The 19,810-nt window shown below is 44.2% G+C and overlaps 1 protein-coding gene across 2 annotated transcripts in view; it reads left to right on the forward strand.

Annotated features, from left to right (window-relative positions):
- Positions 1 to 19,810, forward strand: part of FBLN5 (fibulin 5) — a 70,734-nt gene that overhangs the window by 2,845 nt on the left and 48,079 nt on the right. The window contains exons 2-4 of one of the 2 annotated variants that reach the window (XM_006133653.5): positions 805 to 859; positions 5,015 to 5,063; positions 6,184 to 6,414. In XM_006133653.5, coding sequence (XP_006133715.1) covers positions 805 to 859; positions 5,015 to 5,063; positions 6,184 to 6,414 — 335 coding nt within the window. Of the gene's footprint in view, positions 1 to 804; positions 860 to 5,011; positions 5,064 to 6,183; positions 6,415 to 19,810 lie in introns of both variants that reach the window. The other variant, XM_006133652.5, reaches the window with a different exon arrangement.

Below are 19,810 nucleotides of genomic sequence, written 5' to 3' on the forward strand. Positions count from 1 at the left end.
AACTTCTCACACACAGAGGCTAGGGACACTATTCCTACCCATCCTGGCTAATAGCGATCGATGGACCAATCCTCCATGAATTTATCTAGTTCTTTTTTTGAACCCTGTTATAATCTTAGCCTTCAAAACATCTTCTGGCAAAGAATTCCACAGGCTGTGTATTGTATGAAGAAGTACTTCCTTTTGTTTGTTTTAAACCTGCTTCCTATCAATTTCATTTCACAATTTCATCCACTCATTCTTGTGTTATAAGAAGTAGTAAATAGCACTTCTTTTAAACCAGTCATGATTTTATAGATCTCAATCATATCCCCCTTTCATCATCTCTTTTCCAAACTGAAAAAGTCCCAATCTTATTAATCTCTTCTCATATGGAAGCAATTCTATTCCCCTAACCATTTTTGTTGCCCTTTTCTGAACCTTTTTGAATTCCAATATATCTTTTTGAGATGTGGTGACCACCACTTCATGCAGTATTCAAGATGTGGGCATATCATGGATTTATATATCGGCAATGTGGTAATTTCTGTTTTATTACCTATTCCTTTCTTGATACCCAATGTTATGTTCACTTTTTTGACAACTATTACACATTGAGTGGATGGTATCAGTGAACTATTCACAATGACTCCAAGATCTGTTTCTTGAGCAGTAATAACTAATTTAAATCCCATCAGTTTAAATATATAGTTGGGATAGATCTCATATCTATATAGCATTAGATCTATTTATCCTCATATCTAAATCTGTGAAATGAACATGTGCATCAAAATGTTTACATCTTATTTTCTATGCATATTTCAGGACTCTGACTATTTTCATACTGGCAGCCTGCCTTGCACGCCCTGGGAAAGCACAGGTGAGATGAGCACACTGAAAACATATACTCTCTTATACTAAAGCCTTGCAGAGCATGAGGCTTACTTAGATAGCAGGTGAATAGGAAATGTGGTCTGGGACTTAAAGGAACAGGAAGCTATGTGGTCTAGGGTTTAGCTTGGAGGAGTTGGAGCCAGCAGGATTCTGGACTCTCATGTGAACTGTCAAGTCAGCAGGAAATTGTTGAAGAAAGACAGACTTCAAAGAAAACCAGACACTGCCTGGGCTCGTCTACACTGGCCCCTTTTCCGAAAGGGGCATGTTAATTTCACAGGTCGTAATAGGGAAATCCGCGGGGGATTTATATATCCCCCGCGGAATTTAAATAAAGATGTCCACCGCTTTTTTCCGGCTTTTAGAAAAGCCAGAAAAGAGCGTCTACACTGGCCCCGATCCTCCGGAAAAAAAGCCCTTTTCCAGAGGATCTTATTCCTACTTCAAAGATCCTCCGGAAAAGGGCTTTTTTTCCGGAGGATCGGGGCCAGTGTAGACGCTCTTTTCCGGCTTTTCTAAAAGCCGGAAAAAAGCGGCGGACATCTTTATTTAAATGCCGCGGGGGATATTTAAACCCCCCGCGGATTTCCCTATTACGACCTGTGAAATTAACATGCCCCTTTCGGAAAAGGGGCTAGTGTAGACGTAGCCCCTCTGAACTACGTGGCTCTTGAAAATAAATGTGTATAAGAATCCACACAGGAGTTTTGAAACCTGAGTTCTGCCAGAGAGGACCCTCACTGGAACATGAGTTTGGAACTCATTGATATAAATGGGAGTTCTGCGTGTGTGGAAAGTTTGCAGGCTCCAGTTCTCAGCCTTTCACCTGTGAGCCTGGGAGCCTGATAATGTCATCCTAGTTGTCATTTTAATTCCTGGGAATAGGAGCTCAGGACTGAGGGTTACTACATTAGTAGAGCTGCATGAGGAAGCGTACATAGTCCCCACCTGAATTAAGCCTCGCTCAAGCCAATTTTATTCATCCTTCCTGTTCCGGGGGGAGAGGGAGTGCACAAAGTGATGTTAGGCTCTGATTTGAAGCTAATAATCCTGCATTTTTTTAGGGTTGTGTTTCTAAATACCTTTTACAGAAGAGTTTGAAATTTAGGTTTTATTTCCTGTTGGATTGATAGTTGACTGCATGTAGCTTTTTAATTGATACTGTTGCTAACATTCGAACTGGGCAAAAAAATGGCTTTCCCATACTGTGAGAGTTTAGCGATTTTTGCAATTGTTTCCCATCCTGAATTGGGATGAAAAGCTGAAATATCAAACCCTATCACAAATTGAACATAAAATAAAAAAATTGGATTGAGTCAATGGAAATTTTTCTTTTATGATTTTGAAATATTTCATTCTGATTCTGATATTTTAATTGTTTAAAACTTTTATTTTCTATAAATTAAAGTTCAAAACAAAATCATTTCCAGCTGAAAAAACATGGAACCCTTTCATTTTGAAAATGTCAAAACAGGACATCATTTTGACAATTTCTAAACTTTATTTTCAGGGTTGTTGTTTTAAAGAGACATTTGTTGAATTCAACCTAATTCTCACAAGTACCTTGTTTCACCTAATTGACTTTTTTAATTAAAGATTTTTCATCTAAAAGTTCCTGACCAGTTCTATCCAACATAGACAACAGCCACAAGGTGTGAAGAATGTCACTGTAGCTAGGTGAAGAAGTTAGAAGTACGCAGAACGTGTATGTTCTTTACATAGCAGCCTGTTGTTTATTCTCCCATCACAATACCTTTGGCTTCCCACAGATGATGCTCAAACATCCTATAATGTCAACGTAAGTACAGGTAGATTTCCCCACCATATATTCTGTATCTGTAGGTGATGGCCTGGAGTGCTCTTGTGGTAGATGTAGGGGCTTGCTTCACGTATTTAAATGACTATTTATATATTTCCTGCCCTGTCCCATCAGTCTCTTCAAAATGCCTCTGTCAGTGCCTTGTTCATTCCACTCATTCTATCGCTCCTACTTGCATGCATAGGTGGCCGGTATGCTAGGCAGGGGAAGGCATTGCCTTCCCAAACCACCAGCCTGGCCCCACCCGTGCTCTGTCCCCAGAATGCCTATTGTAGGCGTTCTGGGGGCCATGTGTTACTGCCTTGGAGTGCCCACCCTTCCCATGCTCCAGACCTGGAGAAGCTGGGGACTGTGTGGCCTCCGCCCTTCCCTTGCTCCCAGACCAGAGAGGCTCAGGCCGCGTGCCTCCTGCTCTCCACATGTTCCTGGACTGGGGACATACCCTTCTTGTGCTCTGGACCTGGAAGGCTGGGGTGTGAGCACCCACCCACCCTTCTCCCCTCCTCATGGTGTGGAGGAGAGGCTGGGAGGTGGCTTGGCTTCCCTGGGGGGCAGGGTCTCACCATAAAAGAGGTGAGACCCACCCCAGCCCCCAGCCTTACCTTCATTGACTGCCCATGTATGCATGACACACTTTCCCTTCCCAGCTCATCAAGTCAATACTTTCTACTGACATTAAATACTTTTAGAAAAAATTACTTCTCACTTGATGCCCAGAAGAAAAACACCACAAAGCCCTTCTGCACTCTGGTTCTTCCAGTGCATCCTATTTTCTCTGTCCCGGTTTCTTACAATGTCAGTGTACAAGCCGTCCTTGCTAAAAGTCCAAGACACGTTCCAAAAAACTTGGACTTATAGCGAAACAACTTAAAGCAGGGAATTTTTTTCCCCGTGGCTGACTTCCATTTGCCCACATGTTTTTTTTTTGCATGACTTAAGAGTGGGGAATGGGAGGACTTATAACAAATCAGTTCCTACAAGCATCAATGACTTTAGTGTGGAACGGATGTATACCGGGGCGACGTATAGCATGGATGCCCTGTAACCTACTGACAAATTGGGTATCTTGCCTCTATTAGCTGACCAGATGTTACCAGCTGCCAATCTGATCCAAAACCCATTGAAGTCAATGACCATCTTTACACCGACTTTGCTGGGTTTTGGAGGAGGCCCTACTGGAGTAACTTCTAACATGGTAGATGGCTTTACTGCCGTGTTGAAGATCTCAGGTCAAGTCCTGCTAATGGGCTGTGTAGCAGGGCAAGATTGCACCCTTGAAAAAAGTTTTCCCTAAGGATTTGTCTACAGTAGGATTTAAACATGTGGTATTAGCAACAGGTCTGTATGTGTGCTAAGCTGGTTATACCATAGGTTCCAACTCCAGCAGTTTAGTGTGTGTTTAAAAATATATATTGCCTTGTCAACACTAGAGTTGGCTAATGCCTTTTAAGAACACACCTTATTACATCTACTACTAACAGGAGACGTAATAATAATTCCTAGATTGTATGTTGCACTTTTCATCCATAGATCCTAAAGTGCTTGGCAAAACAGGTGGTCAGTATCATTATTCCCATTTGACAGAGGGAGAAACTGAATGGAGGTAACTTGTCTAAAGTCACTCAGATTGGTAGTAGATCCAGAAATTGAACCCAGCTGTCTTCAGTCCCCATCCAGTGGCCTATCCATTAAGCTGTAAGTAACTGGCAGGCTAGGTTTTGGTTGCTCTATTAGACTATGTCTACGGAGCCATGTAAAATAGTTTATTCTGCACAGTCAAAGAAACAGGGATTTAAATAATCCCTGCTTCATTAAAATAAAAATGACCGCCGCGCTATGCCAACGATTAGCTGATCTGGTACAGCGCAGCAGTCTAGATGTGACACGGTCGACAAAGGTTGATCAGCTGATCGTCGGCACAGCTTGGCAGCCATTTTTATTTTAATGAAGTGGGTATTATTTAAATCCCCGCTTCTTTGACTATGCCACATAAACTATTTTACGTGGCTCCGTCGACAGAGCAATGTAGTCTAGACATAGCCTTAGAGAATGACAGCCTGCTACTGCTACCAGCTTATAGAACGCTGCATGAACTAAGGTAAGAGTTCCGTGCCACAGTGCCGAGGGTTTTGAGTTCAAACCCTGCTGACTTCTCATGTAAGAGTCATTACATGTGTCTTCTGAAGAAGGGGCTCTCTTAGTCTTCTGCAGACTGTACAGTGTGAACACATTGGACTATAATAATCCAGATGATCATGTTATTTTTTTGTCATCAACCCATTTCACAATCACTGAGTGTCCTTTCTTTTCTTGTTTTAGCAGCAATGCACTAACGGGTTTGACCTGGACCGTGCCTCTGGGCAATGCTTAGGTAGGATTTTGATGGAATCAATTCATTTAAACTGGGGTTCATACCCGCTGGCTTGCTTAAATGAATAATATGCTACTATCCATGTATTTTGGCTGATGGGGATGCTCTCAGTGTTTGGCAAATATATATCAGTTATGCAAAAGTCCTTTAGAAATTGGTCACCCACATCATTCCTTATGAATGAAAATGTCCTCATTCAGACTGGGTGCAGTGGTTTTCACGTGGCTATGATTACATGAGTATGGGAGCTCAGTCTAGTTGCTAGAGGACATGGGTACAGCATCATAAATATCCCCTAGTAGCTATTTTTGGCAGGTTCAGTTCCTCTTCCCCTCTAGGTCAGAATTAAGGTGCACTTTGGGGCAGTGTAGGGAAGCTTGCTACACTGTTGTCCAAGCAACATCTTTTCTGTGGATGACCAGAAGACTTCAGTCTTCAGAGCTGTCAATACAGCACTTTCCACTTACACTAAGAGACAGTAAGATAAAAACACTAACCTAAAAGCTGAGGTGCCTTGTCTGAGTAATCTAGCAGTTCCACCCTCCCGACAAGCAAATGCTCAGATCCTGCTGCTCTCTCTGCATCTTTCTAAGGTCAACCCAAAAAATCCCAGTTAGAACAAAAAAGAGACCCGAATCAAATCCCCATATTTGAGCATCTCAACCTTTGTGTGTGGGAGGCACTGCAGCGTCCTATATCAGGATCCAAGTTTCACAGCTGGGCAAACCAAACCACCAGTGTTTGAAATCTGGATCTGAATGTTGTGGCTTGGACAGATCCATTAAGAGAAACAGGCTGTAGGATGCTCTAGCCATGTGCACTCCGTGTTTAAACTGAGTTTCTATAGAAAAGTGTTTTTTCCCCCAATTGTAAAGTAGAACAAGTAGCACACATGCTAGGTTGAAAATATGCCTTATTTCCTGTTATGATGTGAGCTGACTTCAAAGTGAGACTCCACAAAGGAAGGGATTGGCATAGCTTTTCCTAGCACATGCTGTGTATCACAAATTCAACAAAATCTAAAGTATTTTCATATGCGCTATTCTGTGCATGTGTCACATTAAGAACCAATTGTGGAAATTGCTGATCTAATTGCCATTCTGTTACTACATTTTTCCAGATATTGATGAATGTCGGACTATTCCCGAAGCCTGCAGAGGAGATATGGTGTGTGTTAACCAGAATGGTGGCTATTTGTGCATTCCCCGAACAAATCCAGTTTATCGATCACCATATCTGAACCCCTATTCAAATGTTTATCCACCACCTCCAGCTTCCAACTACCCCACTGCTACGAGACCTCTGATGTGTCGGTTTGGCTACCAAATGGATGAAAGCAACCAATGTGTTGGTAAGTAGTAGAGCACTGTCTATGTTTTAAGGCTAGCAGGGATCACTGTGATGATCATCTAACCTAACCTCCTGCATAACAGAGGCCAATGTCACACAGTAATCCTTGCTTGAAGCCAGATAACTTGTGGCTAATCTATATCATTTCTCACAGAAGACATGTATTATGCTTCTTGGATGGCCTTAGTTCAGGAAAGCAAATGTATTTTTTCCAGTCTTCATATTTCTTTCAAATGATCAAGATGACTTTTCAGTTTTAAAGATGACTCTATCAGCTGATTTATTGGCATCTGCTATATCTATCCACCCACCCACCCACGTGAACCTATCCTTGAGCAAAAGGAGGGTCTATATTTAAAGAACTGGAGTTGGACTTGGATGCTCTAGGGTCAATTCCAAGCTCTGCCATAGATGCCCCCTGTGACCTTGAGCAAGTTTTCTAATCTCTGGGGCTTCAGATCCCCATCTCTAGAATGGGTATAATAAGGCTTCCTTTCTCACACCATTTGTCTGCCTTGTGGGTTTAGACTGTAAGCTCTTTAGGACAGGGACTGTCTTTTACTATATACATGTATAATGCCTAACACTAGTATTATGATTAAGATTGCTTTAATGACTTGGGGCCTCAGCAAAAAGTGGGCCCCACTGTACAAACATATAGTAAGAAACTGCCTCAACAGAGCATTGATCTTACACAAAGCCTCTATGTGCTAATGGAATATAAATAAATAACTATTCTTACTGTTTTGGTGGTTTTTCTAAAGGTGGATCTTTTGGGTTTGATTCTGACCCCCATGCACACCAATTTTACCCAGCTACTAAGTTTGCTATCCATGAAATTACTCCTGATTTATATCAGTTTAAGTAGAAAGAATCACAACCATTTTTGTTTTTGTTATTTCTAGCTTCAAAAGTGCAGCTTTTAAGCCAAATTCTGAACTGACATGGTGATAGAAGCATAATGTCACTAATCAGCAAAGTTACTTCAGCATTAAACTGGTACCAATGAGTTCACTCTCAGGCTCCAAGTGATTTCTAGTGCAGGAGTCGTGGGTCCAGCCTCTGTCATAGAATACTACTCTTAAATATCTCCACAGCTGGAGATTCCACAACCTCCCTGGGCAATTTATTCCAGTGTTTAACTACCCTGACAGTTAGAAACTTTTTCCTAATGTCCAACCTAAACCTCCTTTGCTGCAGTTTAAGCCCATTGCTTCTTGTTCTATCCCCAGAGGCCAAGATGAACAAGTTTTCTCCCTCCTCCTTATGACACCCTTTTAGATACCTGAAAACTGCTATCATGTCCCCCCTCAATCTTCTCTTTTCTAAACTAAACAAACCTAATTCCTTCAGCCTTCCCTCATAGGTCATGTTCTCTAGACCTTTAATCATTCTCATTGCTCTTCTCTGGACCCTCTCCAATTTCTCCACATCTTTCTTGAAATGCAGTGCCCAGAACTGGACACAATACTCCAATTGAGGCCTAACCAGCACAGAGTAGAGCGGAAGAATGACTTCTCGTGTCGTGCTCACAACACACCTGTTAATGCATCCCAGAATGATTTGCTTTCTTTGCAACAGCATCACACTGCTGACTCATATTCAGCTTGTGGTCCACTATAATCCCTAGATCCCTATCTGCAGTACCCTTTCCCAAACAGTCGCTTCCCATTCTGTATGTATGAAACTGATTGTTCCTTCCTAAGTGGAACACTTTGCATTTGTCTTTATTAAACTTCATCCTATTGACCTCAGACCATTTCTCCCATTTGTCCAGGTCATTTTGAATTATGATCCTATCCTCCAGATTAGTCGCAACCCCTGCCAGCTTGGTATCATCTGCAAACTTAATAAGCGTACTTTCTATAACAATCCTAAATCACTGATGAAGCTATTGAACAGAGCCGGTCCCAAAATAGACCCCTGTGGAACCACACTTGTTATGTCATTGTCTCAATGTGCAACTACTATCCTTTGCTGCACCTTAGTTATCCCAACTATAAAATGGAAATAAGTTGAACATTTTCAGTGAAAACTGTTGGAAAAATTGGGTTTTCAACAAAATGGACTTTTCATTAAAATGTCCACTTTCGACAGAAAAAATACTTTTTCATTAAAAAACTGAATGCCCAAATCCTGCAATATTTCTATTGCAATACCTCATAGGAGATATAATTCAGTTGCTTAAATGTCCTTGTTGTCCTCTAGGGGCTCAGTTATATCTCCCAGGATGCACTGCTTCCCCTCTCTAAGAGGGGAGACCCTGGTGCATGATGGGAGACTTAGTCTGACAAGCAAATAGAAAAGTATGGGAACTTATGGCTTCCAAACCACAAATCCCAGGAAGCATTTCTGAGGTGTGGGAGGGAGCTCTGGACTGGCCATGCATGGGACCAAGGGATTCACAGTGTGGGAGAGGGTTGCACATTAAGTCAGGGAATTGGGGTGTAAGAGGGAGTGAAGTCTCTGGAGTGGAGCCAGGGATGAGATGTTTAGGGTGTGGGAATGGGGCTCCAGGTTGGGGCAGAGGTGACTGGTGACAGGAAAAGGGGGGTTATCAGACATATGCCCCCCCCAACCCGGGGAAGAGCTGGGACAACCCCCCTTCCTTCCCAGGCCCAGCCTCTCCCTGCCCCTGCTCCACCCTCTCCACTCTTGCTCCACCCCTCCCCACCCCGCCTCTTCCCCTATCCCAGGTAGCCTAGGGGGTCTAGACACCTTCCTGCACCTTTCCCACTGCCACTGCTGCTGAGTACAGGGGGGTGGCGTGGAGTGGCTTCCTGCTGCTGGTGCTGGCCCAATCGCCTTCCTGATGGCTGCTAGCTGGCCCCAGCCCCTTGCCTTGGGGGGAGCATGTAGCCCTATGTGCACCTCCTCTTGTGGTTTGTGGCAGGGGGCTGAGGTGTGGGACAACCAGGAGAACCTGTGGGCTCTGGGCTGGGGATGCTGGCTCAGGGGTGGGGATGGGAATGAGGAGTTTGGGGGCAGAAAGAGGTTCCAGGCTGGGGAGCAGAACTGGCTCTGCTCAGAGTGTGCGAGGGGGCTGCAGCACCTGCAAGCACAGCCCCTGCAGTGCTCTTTGGCTGATTTCCAGCCATTGGGAGTAGTGAGAATGGCGCTGGGGTGTGGGAGCAATGAGACTCAATGCCCCCCTCCCACCAAGGGATGTACATGCAGACATTCTTGTCCCAGCAGCCGGATGCTTTGAGCAGTGTGTGGGACTGCAGCAGGTAGGCAGCCTGCCTCAGTGCCCCATTGGGCCATGGGACATTAGTGGGCCAAGGAACATGATGGGCTGGATTTGGCTGTGTGCTACATTTTATGCTCCCCAGTGCTAGTGTCAGTAACCCTTCAAGTTGCCCTGCCATTCCTCACTTACCCACGTTCCAAGGCCCTTGAAAACCAGGACAGCCTTTTACGAAGATGTTTTCAACAGTGCCTAGTGCCAGCTTTTGAATTCAATGGGAGCAGTGGTTGCTTAGTGCCCGCCTATGCTATGAAACATAGGAACAGAGGAGCTCTCTCAGATCACATTTAGGGTTTGTAAGCTACCCTTTTGCCAAACTAATGCCATAGAAATCTTTACTTTAAAAAAAAAATTCCAGAGGAAACATATCCTGAAAGACCTGTGTGCACTGTCTGAGCTGAGAGACATGCGAGAACATTGTGAGAGGATCTGTCTGTCCCATCCTGGCAACTGGTTAGTCAGCCCAACCCTCCGTTTGCTGTGACTCTCTATGGAATACACACGCTAGGTGGTTCACATCACATTCCCCCTTCTAGGGGCTGATTTATTCTAACATAAAAACAGTTAGTTCCTCTCCTGGTCAGCAGCAGGAGTTCACAAGGACTCCATCCCTTTCTAGCCCTCCAGGCCTCATCCTTTCTGGATGGAGTCACGGGAGCAAGGTGAACAGATTCCTTCCCCCGGCCTGACGCAGCTTGACTCTCCTCAACCCTAACACGGTCCTCACCCACAATCCTGCAGCCAGAGAAACTCCTTGTCAATCTCTTGCACCGAGTGACAAACAGCCCCTATCAGGCTTCGTCTACACTGCAGGGTTTTTGCGCAAGAAGCCTTTTGCGGAAGAGATCTTCTGCAAAAATGTCTTGCACAAAAGCGCATCCAGACCTCAAAGCGCATCGCACAAGCGATGTGCTTTTTTGTGCAAGAGATCATCCACACTGCATGGACACTCTTCTGCAAGAAAGTTCTGATGGCCATTTGCAGAACACCTGTGCTTTTGTGCAAAAACCCCTCTGGAGCGTCCACACCTGCCTTTTTGCACAAGAGCTGTAGTGCAAAAAGGAGTTATTCCTCATGGGGAGAGGAATAACTCTACCAGCAAAAGTCCTGTTCTGTTCTGCTTATTTAAGTGTTTGAGGTGTGGACACTGCTGGCTATTGCGCAAAAACCGCTGGTTTTGCGCAAAAACCTTGTAGTGTGGACGTAGTCTTATAGTCTGCACTGGTTCTAGGCAGCTGTCACCTGACTCCCCTCCTGAGTGTCCTTTGAAAATTTGTCTCTCACCAACAGATGTTGGTCCAATAAAAGATAATACTTCACCTGCCTTGTTTCTGGAATGTCCTTGGATTAACCCAGTACAAGAACCCTGTATGCGTTGGAAAGGAACTGCTGTGGCCATATACAGGGCAGAAGGGGTTAGCCTTTTTCCTACTGGTCTAGGCATGGGGCTTCTGCTCCCTGTCCCAAAGGGATGCCAACAGCTTAGAGAAAGTAAATGAAAAGGTAAGAAGTGCTGCAGTATTCATAACCTAAGCTGCTCTTAGAGCCACAGGGAAAGATATTTGTTTTATTTTCATAAAGACAACTAGGCCAGCAGAGACTCCGTCCTCATCTTGTATAGTAATTTACACAGTGCTTCCTGCTCTCACCGTATTTGGCATTTTTCTTAAAGTCCCAGCTGCTGGAAGGGTGATGTTGCATCAAACACTCAGCTTTCATTTAAAAAAAAAAAAGGTTTCTAGCTCTTGCAGTTGCAGAGCAAAGTTGGAAACTAGGACCCAAGTGCAACCTGAAGTTTCAAAAACCCAGACAAAGAAAAAGATTCCAGAGGGTGGTGGCAATTTTTAAACCTCCTGATTCCTTGGGGACTGAGTCATGGTTCTGAATACCTGGGGCAAGTCTACATTACAGGGATTATCCCAGTGTGGCTAGCTCAGCATAGACTCATGGCTACAAATAGACTGCAAGCCTCTTTTGACAGAGGCTTTTTCGAAAGATACTTTCGAAAAAGCATGTCTAGATTACAACCAGTACGTTCAAAAAAGCAAGTTGCTTTTTTGAAAGAGAGCAGCCAGGCAGTCTGGATGCTCTTTTACAATAAAGTACAGTTTGCATTACATAGCTCCTTTTTCGAAAGCGCTCTTTTGAAAAAAGGTGTTATTCCTCGTAAAATGAGATTTTCCATGGTCGAAAAAACTGCCGCATTCTTTCGATTTACTTTCGAAAGAACATAGCAGCAGTCTAGACGCAGGGGAAGTTTTTTCGAAAAAAGGCCACTTTTTAAAAAAAAAAACCCTGTAGTCTAGACACACCCTTAGGGTATGTCTAGATTACATACCTCTGCTGAGGCATAACAGAGCAGTCGACAAAGGCTTCCCTTGTCGACCAATCTGTATCTTGACTGCCACACTCTGCTGAAGATCAGCTGAGCCAGCACAGCGTGGTGGCCATTTTTATTTTAATGAAGCCGGAGATATTTAAATCCCGGCTTCATTTACTATGTTGGGTAGCCTATTTTACATGCCTGTTGGCAGAGGCATGTAATCTAGATATACCCATAGTGTCTGCACACAGCCAAAACCCATTGTGGGGGGGAGGTTTCCCCTCAGAGCAGGAACAATATCTCCCCCAGGGATGGCATTCTTCTGGCTACCTACCTGCATCTCCAGAGTGGTCAGGTCGGCACAGCCATGTTGCTTAGGGGTGTGGCATTTTCATACTCCTGATGATTTAGCAATATCAACCTAAATTGTAAGTGTAGACAGGGCTGGATTATCAATTCTCTGGGCCTGGAACTATTAGACTTTGTGGGATACCTGGGGGTTTGGAGTGCAGGAGTGGGCTGTGATAGGAAATTGGGATGTGGGAGGAGGAGTGGTGGTGGAGTGGGGACAGGGATGGAGCAGGGAGATGAGATGCATCAGGAAATTCAAAGTGCAGGCTCTGGAAGGGAGTTTGTGTGCAGGAGGGGCTCCAGGCTGGGTAGGGGCTTGGGGTGCAGGAGAGGGTGCGGGGTGCAGACTTCAGCCAGGAGGGGCTTACCTTCAGTGGCTCCTGGTCAGTAATGAATATTGCATTTGCCAACCCCAAGGCCTGGGGGCTAAGGCAGGATCGCATGTCTAGGCCCTAGGAGGAGGGGCGAGGCCACTATGAGCTGCGCTCACTGCCTGTGACTGTAGGCCTCACCTGCGCAGCTCCCTTTGGCCACGGATCCCGGTAAATGGGAGCTGGAGAGCCAACTCTGGGGGTGAGAGGACAGTGCACAGAGATATCCTAAATGCCCCTCACCTAGGGGCAGCAGGGACATGTCGGCAAATTGGCACTTATGGCTCCAGTCCTGGTGGAGGGGCACCGAGGCTGGGAGACTTGCCAAAGGCCGGATGAAAAGAAGCAGCAGAGTCTCATGAAACCTGTGATCTTGTGGAGCCTCCTTAGGTCAAGGCCCTGGGCTGTAGTCTCTAAAGCCCCTGCATCAATCTGGCCTGAGTGTAGACCAACTTGGGGATGGCAAATGCAGTATTCCTTACACCTTCAAAAAGTGAGTGTAACTTTCTACTTTGAATGGGAATGATTTATGTCAACTCTGCACATTATTTGCACTGGTGTAAACAGCAACCTCATTCAAGAGCATTTACTTGACAGTGTCCCTTTTTACTCACATAATTTCTGACGCTCTCTTCCTTTCAAATTGTAGGCTGCTTAACCATCATAATGCCCCTTTTGTTAGAGGAACTCAGTCCAGGAACTGTTGGCAAGACTGGATTGGAACTGGAGCTCATGTTCTTGCATTATACATTCATAAGCTGAGAGTTCTTTCCAATTTCCCTTCACTCCACCCTGCCATTTCCTGATTTACAATGATTTTTAAAACATGTCTGAAGTATAGATCCTTCTGAGCATTGTAGAAAGAATTGTAAGAGACGGGCTTTTGCTTTTACTGGTTTTATCCAATTAACCCATCTGTGAAATGGGAGGACCCAGGGATGGAAGAGGAGAAAGAATCAAGGAAAACAGTTGGAAGTGAAAGAAAGCTGTGTTTTTAGCTCGGTGAGGCTCTGGTTTAACCCTCAGTGCTGGCAACGATGAAAGCCATTACACCAGCACAGTTGCAAAAGAGGGTGTAATCGGAGATAGGGCATAACTCGGTGCTTCTGCTGGGTATCCTCCCCAGCAGGGTGCATATGGAGTCCTGCTTATCAGCTAATTCCGCTCCTCTGACCCTTGTGGAACCTGCAGGTGAGACATATGAAGCGAAAGCTGCCTCCCGGTGGTGTGAATCAGTTCATGGTTCAAGCATCTCTGTGCATTGGTATAAATGGAGCCCTCTGTGAGTAAGATTGTCATCCCCATAAGCCTCTGTGTAGAAGGAGCATGGCCAATGGTTAAAGTACACAGGGGAGCACTTGGTTTGTGTGTGAAGGTTATTCTGTTTATATAGAAAGGAGTAACACTGACCCAAGAAATATAATGAGTGAGCCAAGAAAGCTTCATGTCACTAAGAAAACTGGAATCTCTGGAACATGCTACAAAAAAAGAGCTAGCCCTCTGGGGCTGGTGAAGCTTAACAATAAGCAAAAGCATATCATCCCTCATCTGAGTGCTTTTCAAGCATTACTGACTAACATGTAATTATAGACATGTAATGAGGTGGGAAGAGACTAGCAGTGGAACCACAAATGAACTCATGTCAGCTAACGAGAATCTTGACGACACAGGACCAAATTCTGGGCTTAGATATGAGTGTGCGATTCTTATTGGCTTCAAAAAGATTTCAGGATCTTGGAGCCAAATTTGGCCCAGTAAGTCTGAGTTAGTTTAATCAAGTCATGGCCCTAAGCCATTGTGTCCAAGCCTGGACACAGAGCTGAAATATCCCAAAGTACAGGGCTGTTCTCCTGCAGCATATGAGTCAATCTTACTCCAAGCGAAAGGCCGGAACTGTTGCTGCTGTCTTTAAAGTCTGATCCCATTTCATCCCAGGTGATGTTTGGGACTCACATGGAGCCAGCAGAGGTGGCAATGTCCTCTGGGTCCCTCTCTCTGGCCCAGTCTGGTGAGGATCTCTCTCAGGCCTAGGGTGCCAGGAGATAAGTGGCAGCAATGATAGTGAAGCTTACTTTGGTAGCCTCAGTTTGTTCTTCTTTCTCTTTTTTTAAGGACTCAAAATACAAGCGGAGAGAGAAACAGCCTAACCTCTCAATATTTTGTCTACCAATTAGGTATCATATGTGATGCACCAATTCTGGTTCATTAATTTTTGGTTCTGCATCTTCTGTTTTTACCAAGCATGTTTTCAACACATCCCTTAAATCATGTCAGTTTGGACTAATTTAGTCTCTCTGTCTGATTCTCTTGCACCTGTTTTTAACATTCATTATTGAAAGCAACTTGACTTGCGCACCATCAATGTTGGTTACTGTAGATTATTCTCCTCTTCCAGATATTTTTTAACAATTGAGCTTGCATTTCAAGTGGATTGAAGGGCCCAGTTATCAAGACAGGACCCTGCTCTTCTAGTTTTATCAGGCTGCTCCCTATAATTGCTGAGTTGCATCTGCTTATGATAGTTTCTTTAGCTGCTTTTTGGGTAGGCAGTTAGAAAATGGAGAGAGGAACAAGCCCCAGACTTGATTGATTGGAAAAGAGAGACTGAGGCTGATCTTCCAAGACCAAGTGATGACTTCAAGGAAAAAATGCTGTAATTGGATGGCCAGAATGACCTGTTCCTTCTTTTACTTTAAGAAGTTTTATAGTGTACTTTATAGTGTTTTGCGGTTTGATTTGGTTTTTTTTTAGTCTGTTAGTGGGGAGATGGTTGTGGGCACTAGAGCTGTTTGCTGAATTTGCTAAAGAACAGAACAGAGGAGTAAAGGGAGTGTGTAGAGCACTGGTTGAAAGGAAAGGTGTAACCCCACAGCATAAAGCAAGGGAGCAAAGGCACAGCTTTGGAAGCACATATGGGGCAGTTGTGCATGTGCACGTCCCTATGTAAATAGGGATCCTGTCATAACCAGTGTCACATCCCATACATTGGAACTCTGTTTACCTAGAATCTGTTATTCTTCACTACTCTCTGTTCTCACTTTGCAAGCTCCAGAATTGCCCTGCTGTATTGGCATACAAGGTATGGACAGCTAAGGGAACATATCTTCCCTGCCTCAGGAAAGCTGCAGAGCAGATCCTCTCCATAGTGCTGGCCAGTGTGCAAGGGATAACCTCTGCACAGTGCTGGCTAATATGGTGTTTTGCATGCCATGGCCTCAAGTGAGCATGGTCTGAGAATGAGGGGTCACCAGACTTTAAACTCCTAGCTGAGCAGCATGTATGCTGCAATTGGCAGCAACGACTGGCCAGTGAGAAGTTACATGAGACTCAATTAAAAGGAGTAGCATTTTGTTGCCCCAGCCTGCTCCAGTCCTTTCCTGCAGCAGAGAACATGCTGAGCACTGTGTCAGCCAGGGCAAGATTTGACCCACATTGTTAATCTCTAATGGATCCCTTACATACTGTGGGAATTGCTAATTTTACCGAGGAGGCTGCAAGGCTGTCTTACTGCAGTATGTCCTACTTTTCTTTCACTTCCAGAGATTTCAACAGTGCCAGATCAGTTAAAGTAAGAATGTGCCAATTAATTCTGTCTGCTGCGGGAGTGGATTAAATGGAGCACCATGTTATGGGCCAGCTCTTAAAGTAAAAGAAGGAACAGGTCATTCTGGCCATCCAATTACAGCATTTTTTCCTTGAAGTCATCACTTGGTCTTGGAAGATCAGCCTCAGTCTCTCTTCTCCAATCAATCAAGTCTGGGGCTTGTTCCTTTCTCCATTTTCTAACTGCATATTTTGGCTCTGGCTATCCATGTCTAACATTCCAGTGAGCCCTGAGAGCTTCCATGTTTCCTGAACAATTCTGTCTCCCCCTCCAGCAGTGTAATGTGGGATACTTCAGTCTGAGATATACCTAAAAGACGTATTCGTTTCCATGTAGCATCAAGGCAATGTTCAGCCCTGTGTTCGGCTGTGTGTCTGCAGTGTCTATAGCACAGATGGTGGGATTCTCACTGACATAAAAGTCATCATTTTTCTTGGCTCCTGCCTTATATTTCTTGGGTCAGCTTCATTTCTCTCCATTTGGCTCCAGGATGAAATTGGCCACAGTTACATGTCACAATTGAGATGTTTGGCCAAAATATATAGAAACATGAATTGGCTCTTTTACAAATGTAAATCAGCCAACTCAGCCATGTGCTGTGCCAGACTCTATAGGCGGAGTAAACGTGCTGACATTGCTCTTGCATTTTGTCCCTAAGACTCAAGAGGCCATGAGGAAGCTGCAGTACAGATATATAAGAGCTGCCTTATATTGTGGGGAGGTGAATATGCTCTGACCTTTTCATCCATCAGTTGTCTGGTTTTCAACTTCATTACTTAAGAGATGTGAAAATATTGGAAAGAAAATAAATTGACTAGCACATGCTTGAGATCAAAGCAGTCCCAGCTCTGTTCAGTGGAGTACTGGTTAGTGATCTATCTGAGGGCTGAAGGGGCTTCTGAGCAGGAACTACAGGTCAAACCCAGAAATCTCTATTCAGTCTTGCCCTAGCAAGTCTCTCACTAGTATTGCTTTCCTGCAGCCATCATCTGTGGTTACAGGCTTCCTATCATGTTAGGGTGCACAGTGGCACATGGCAGAAGATTGTCCAGTGGTTAGAGCACTAGCTTATGGCCTAGGACAAATGGGGATCTAACACCGGCTCTGCCATAGACTTCCCATGTTACTTTGAGCAACTCACTGAGCCCAAGAGTTTCAGACATCACCAATGATTTTTGGATGTCTCGGCTTGTGTCCAACATTAGCATCTTAAAGGGACCAGGTTTTCAGAGGGCAGGTGCTCAAAATTTCTGAAAAATCATGTCCCTTTAAAGGGTCCTAATTTAGATACCCCAGTTTGCTTGCTATTTCTGACCATCTTGGCCCATTCATTCTCAGTTCTCCCATCTGTATAATGGGGATAAATGTTCCCTGTTTCACACAGTTGTGAGGTTGAATACAATGAAGATTGTAAGGCAGTCAGTTGCTGTCATAATGAGGATAGACAGGGCCTATTGTATTGTAAAAGAGGAATAAATAATTTAATATGAACTCTTAGAATCATAGAATCATAGAATAATAGGACTGGAAGGGACCTCAAGAGGTCATTGAGTCCAGCCCCCCGCCCTCAAGGCAGGACCAAGCTCCACCTACACCATCCCTGACAGATGTCTATCTAACCTGTTCTTAAATATCTCCAGAGAGGGAGATACCACCTCCCTTGGCAATTTATTCCAATATTTGACCACCCTGACAGTTAGGATTTTTTTCCTAATGTCCAATCTAAACCTCCCCTGCTGCACTTTAAGCTCATTACTCCTTGTCCTGTCCTCAGAAACCAAGAGGAACAAATTTTCTCCTTCCTCCTTGTGAACCCTTTTAGATATTTGAAAACCGCTATCATGTCCCCCCTTAATCTTCTTTTTTCCAAACTATAACTTCCCCAATAACTTTTCTTCAATAACTCCCCCAAAGCGGAGTTACACCAGAGATGGATTAGGTAAAGCATTTGATATGGTATTATAAAATATTAATTCAAATTAATTTGAACATAAGCTCTATCACATGGGCTGAAAGCTGGCTGAAGAGCTGAAGGACAATGATAACTGGCATGACCTGAGTAGAGAGAGGTTTCTAGTGGGGTTCTGCAAGGACCCTTATAAAGTCTGGTTTTATTAAGTATCTTCACTAATGATGTGGAAGACAGTGTTCTCTGACTTCAGAATGGTTTTGTCGTACATCATCAATCCATGGTCATATTCCTGCAGTCAAATATTGCTGAGTAATTCACTGTCACTGGGATTATTTGCATCTGACTCCACAATCCAGAGGGAATCAGATTAGTCATTGATCTAATAGTACATAGCTGCAAATATGGCATTTTAATGGCTGGTAGTCTTCTTTTTCAGTGTGTGCATATTTGAGAGTCTTTGGATCTGCTAGTCACACAGCAGATAGCTTTCTCTTCACTTAAAGCTTCTACAACCTCAGTCATTAACTGTACTGTTGATTTTTTTTCTTCCTGCGGTAGCTTCAGCACTGGGAGAACATCAAGTTGTTCTGTTTCTCAACCCCTTGCATCCTTGACCACAGGCAGGGCTGTTTTCACTCTATCATGTAACATTCCACAGCATATATACAGATATACTGGACTATGATGTCCTCATTCCCAGTAGGTCTACCTCTGTAATGCCTCTTGGGTTCCTCAAGCTTGAGCTTGTTTACTTGTTCTGCTCTAATAGCTGTTATTGTGTTGAGCCTTTCCCTGAACAGTTCAGCTGCCTTTGCTATTTGGAGCTGTTTCTCTAGGATTAGATTTGATTCTCTCAACAATCTGGGATTCCAATACTCAGGCACCTTTCTTTTGTTATTATTCTTGACAAAAAAAGTTCACCTCATTCATTAACTATGGTCCAATACAGTGCTTATTGAAATCAATAGGAATGTTTCCCTTGGCATTGGCTCAGGTCCTTTATTTGCATATGACACATAGAATCATAGGGCTGGAGGAGACCTCAGGAAGGCATTGAGCCCAGCTCCCTGGCCAAAGCAGGACCAACCCTAAATAAATCATCCCAGCCAAGATTTTGTCAAGCTGGGACTTAAAAACCTCTAGGGATGGAGATTCCACCACCTCCCTAGGTAACCCATTCCAGTGCTTCACCACCTACCTAGTGAAATAATTTTTCCTTAAATCCAACCTAGACCTCCCCCACTGCAACTTCAGACCATTGCTCCTTGTTCTGTTGTAACCCACACACCTAGGGCTCGTCTACATTGGCCCCTTTTCCGGAAGGGGTGTGGTAATTTTTGAAATCGCAATAGGGAAATGAATAAGATCCTCCGGAAAAGGGCTTTTTTTCCAGAGGATCGGGGCCAGTGTAGACGCTCTTTTCCGGCTTTTCTAAAAGCCGGAAAAAAGCGGCGGACATTTTTATTTAAATGCCGCGGGGGATATTTAAATCCCCCGCGCATTTCCCTATTGCGATTTCAAAAATTACCATGCCCCTTCCGGAAAAGGGGCCAATGTAGACGTAGCCCTAGTGTGGTTACTGAGCAATG

Source organism: Pelodiscus sinensis, chromosome 5 (genome assembly GCF_052426305.1).
Source record: "Pelodiscus sinensis isolate ZL-2025 chromosome 5, ASM5242630v1, whole genome shotgun sequence".
NCBI lineage: Eukaryota > Metazoa > Chordata > Testudines > Trionychidae > Pelodiscus > Pelodiscus sinensis.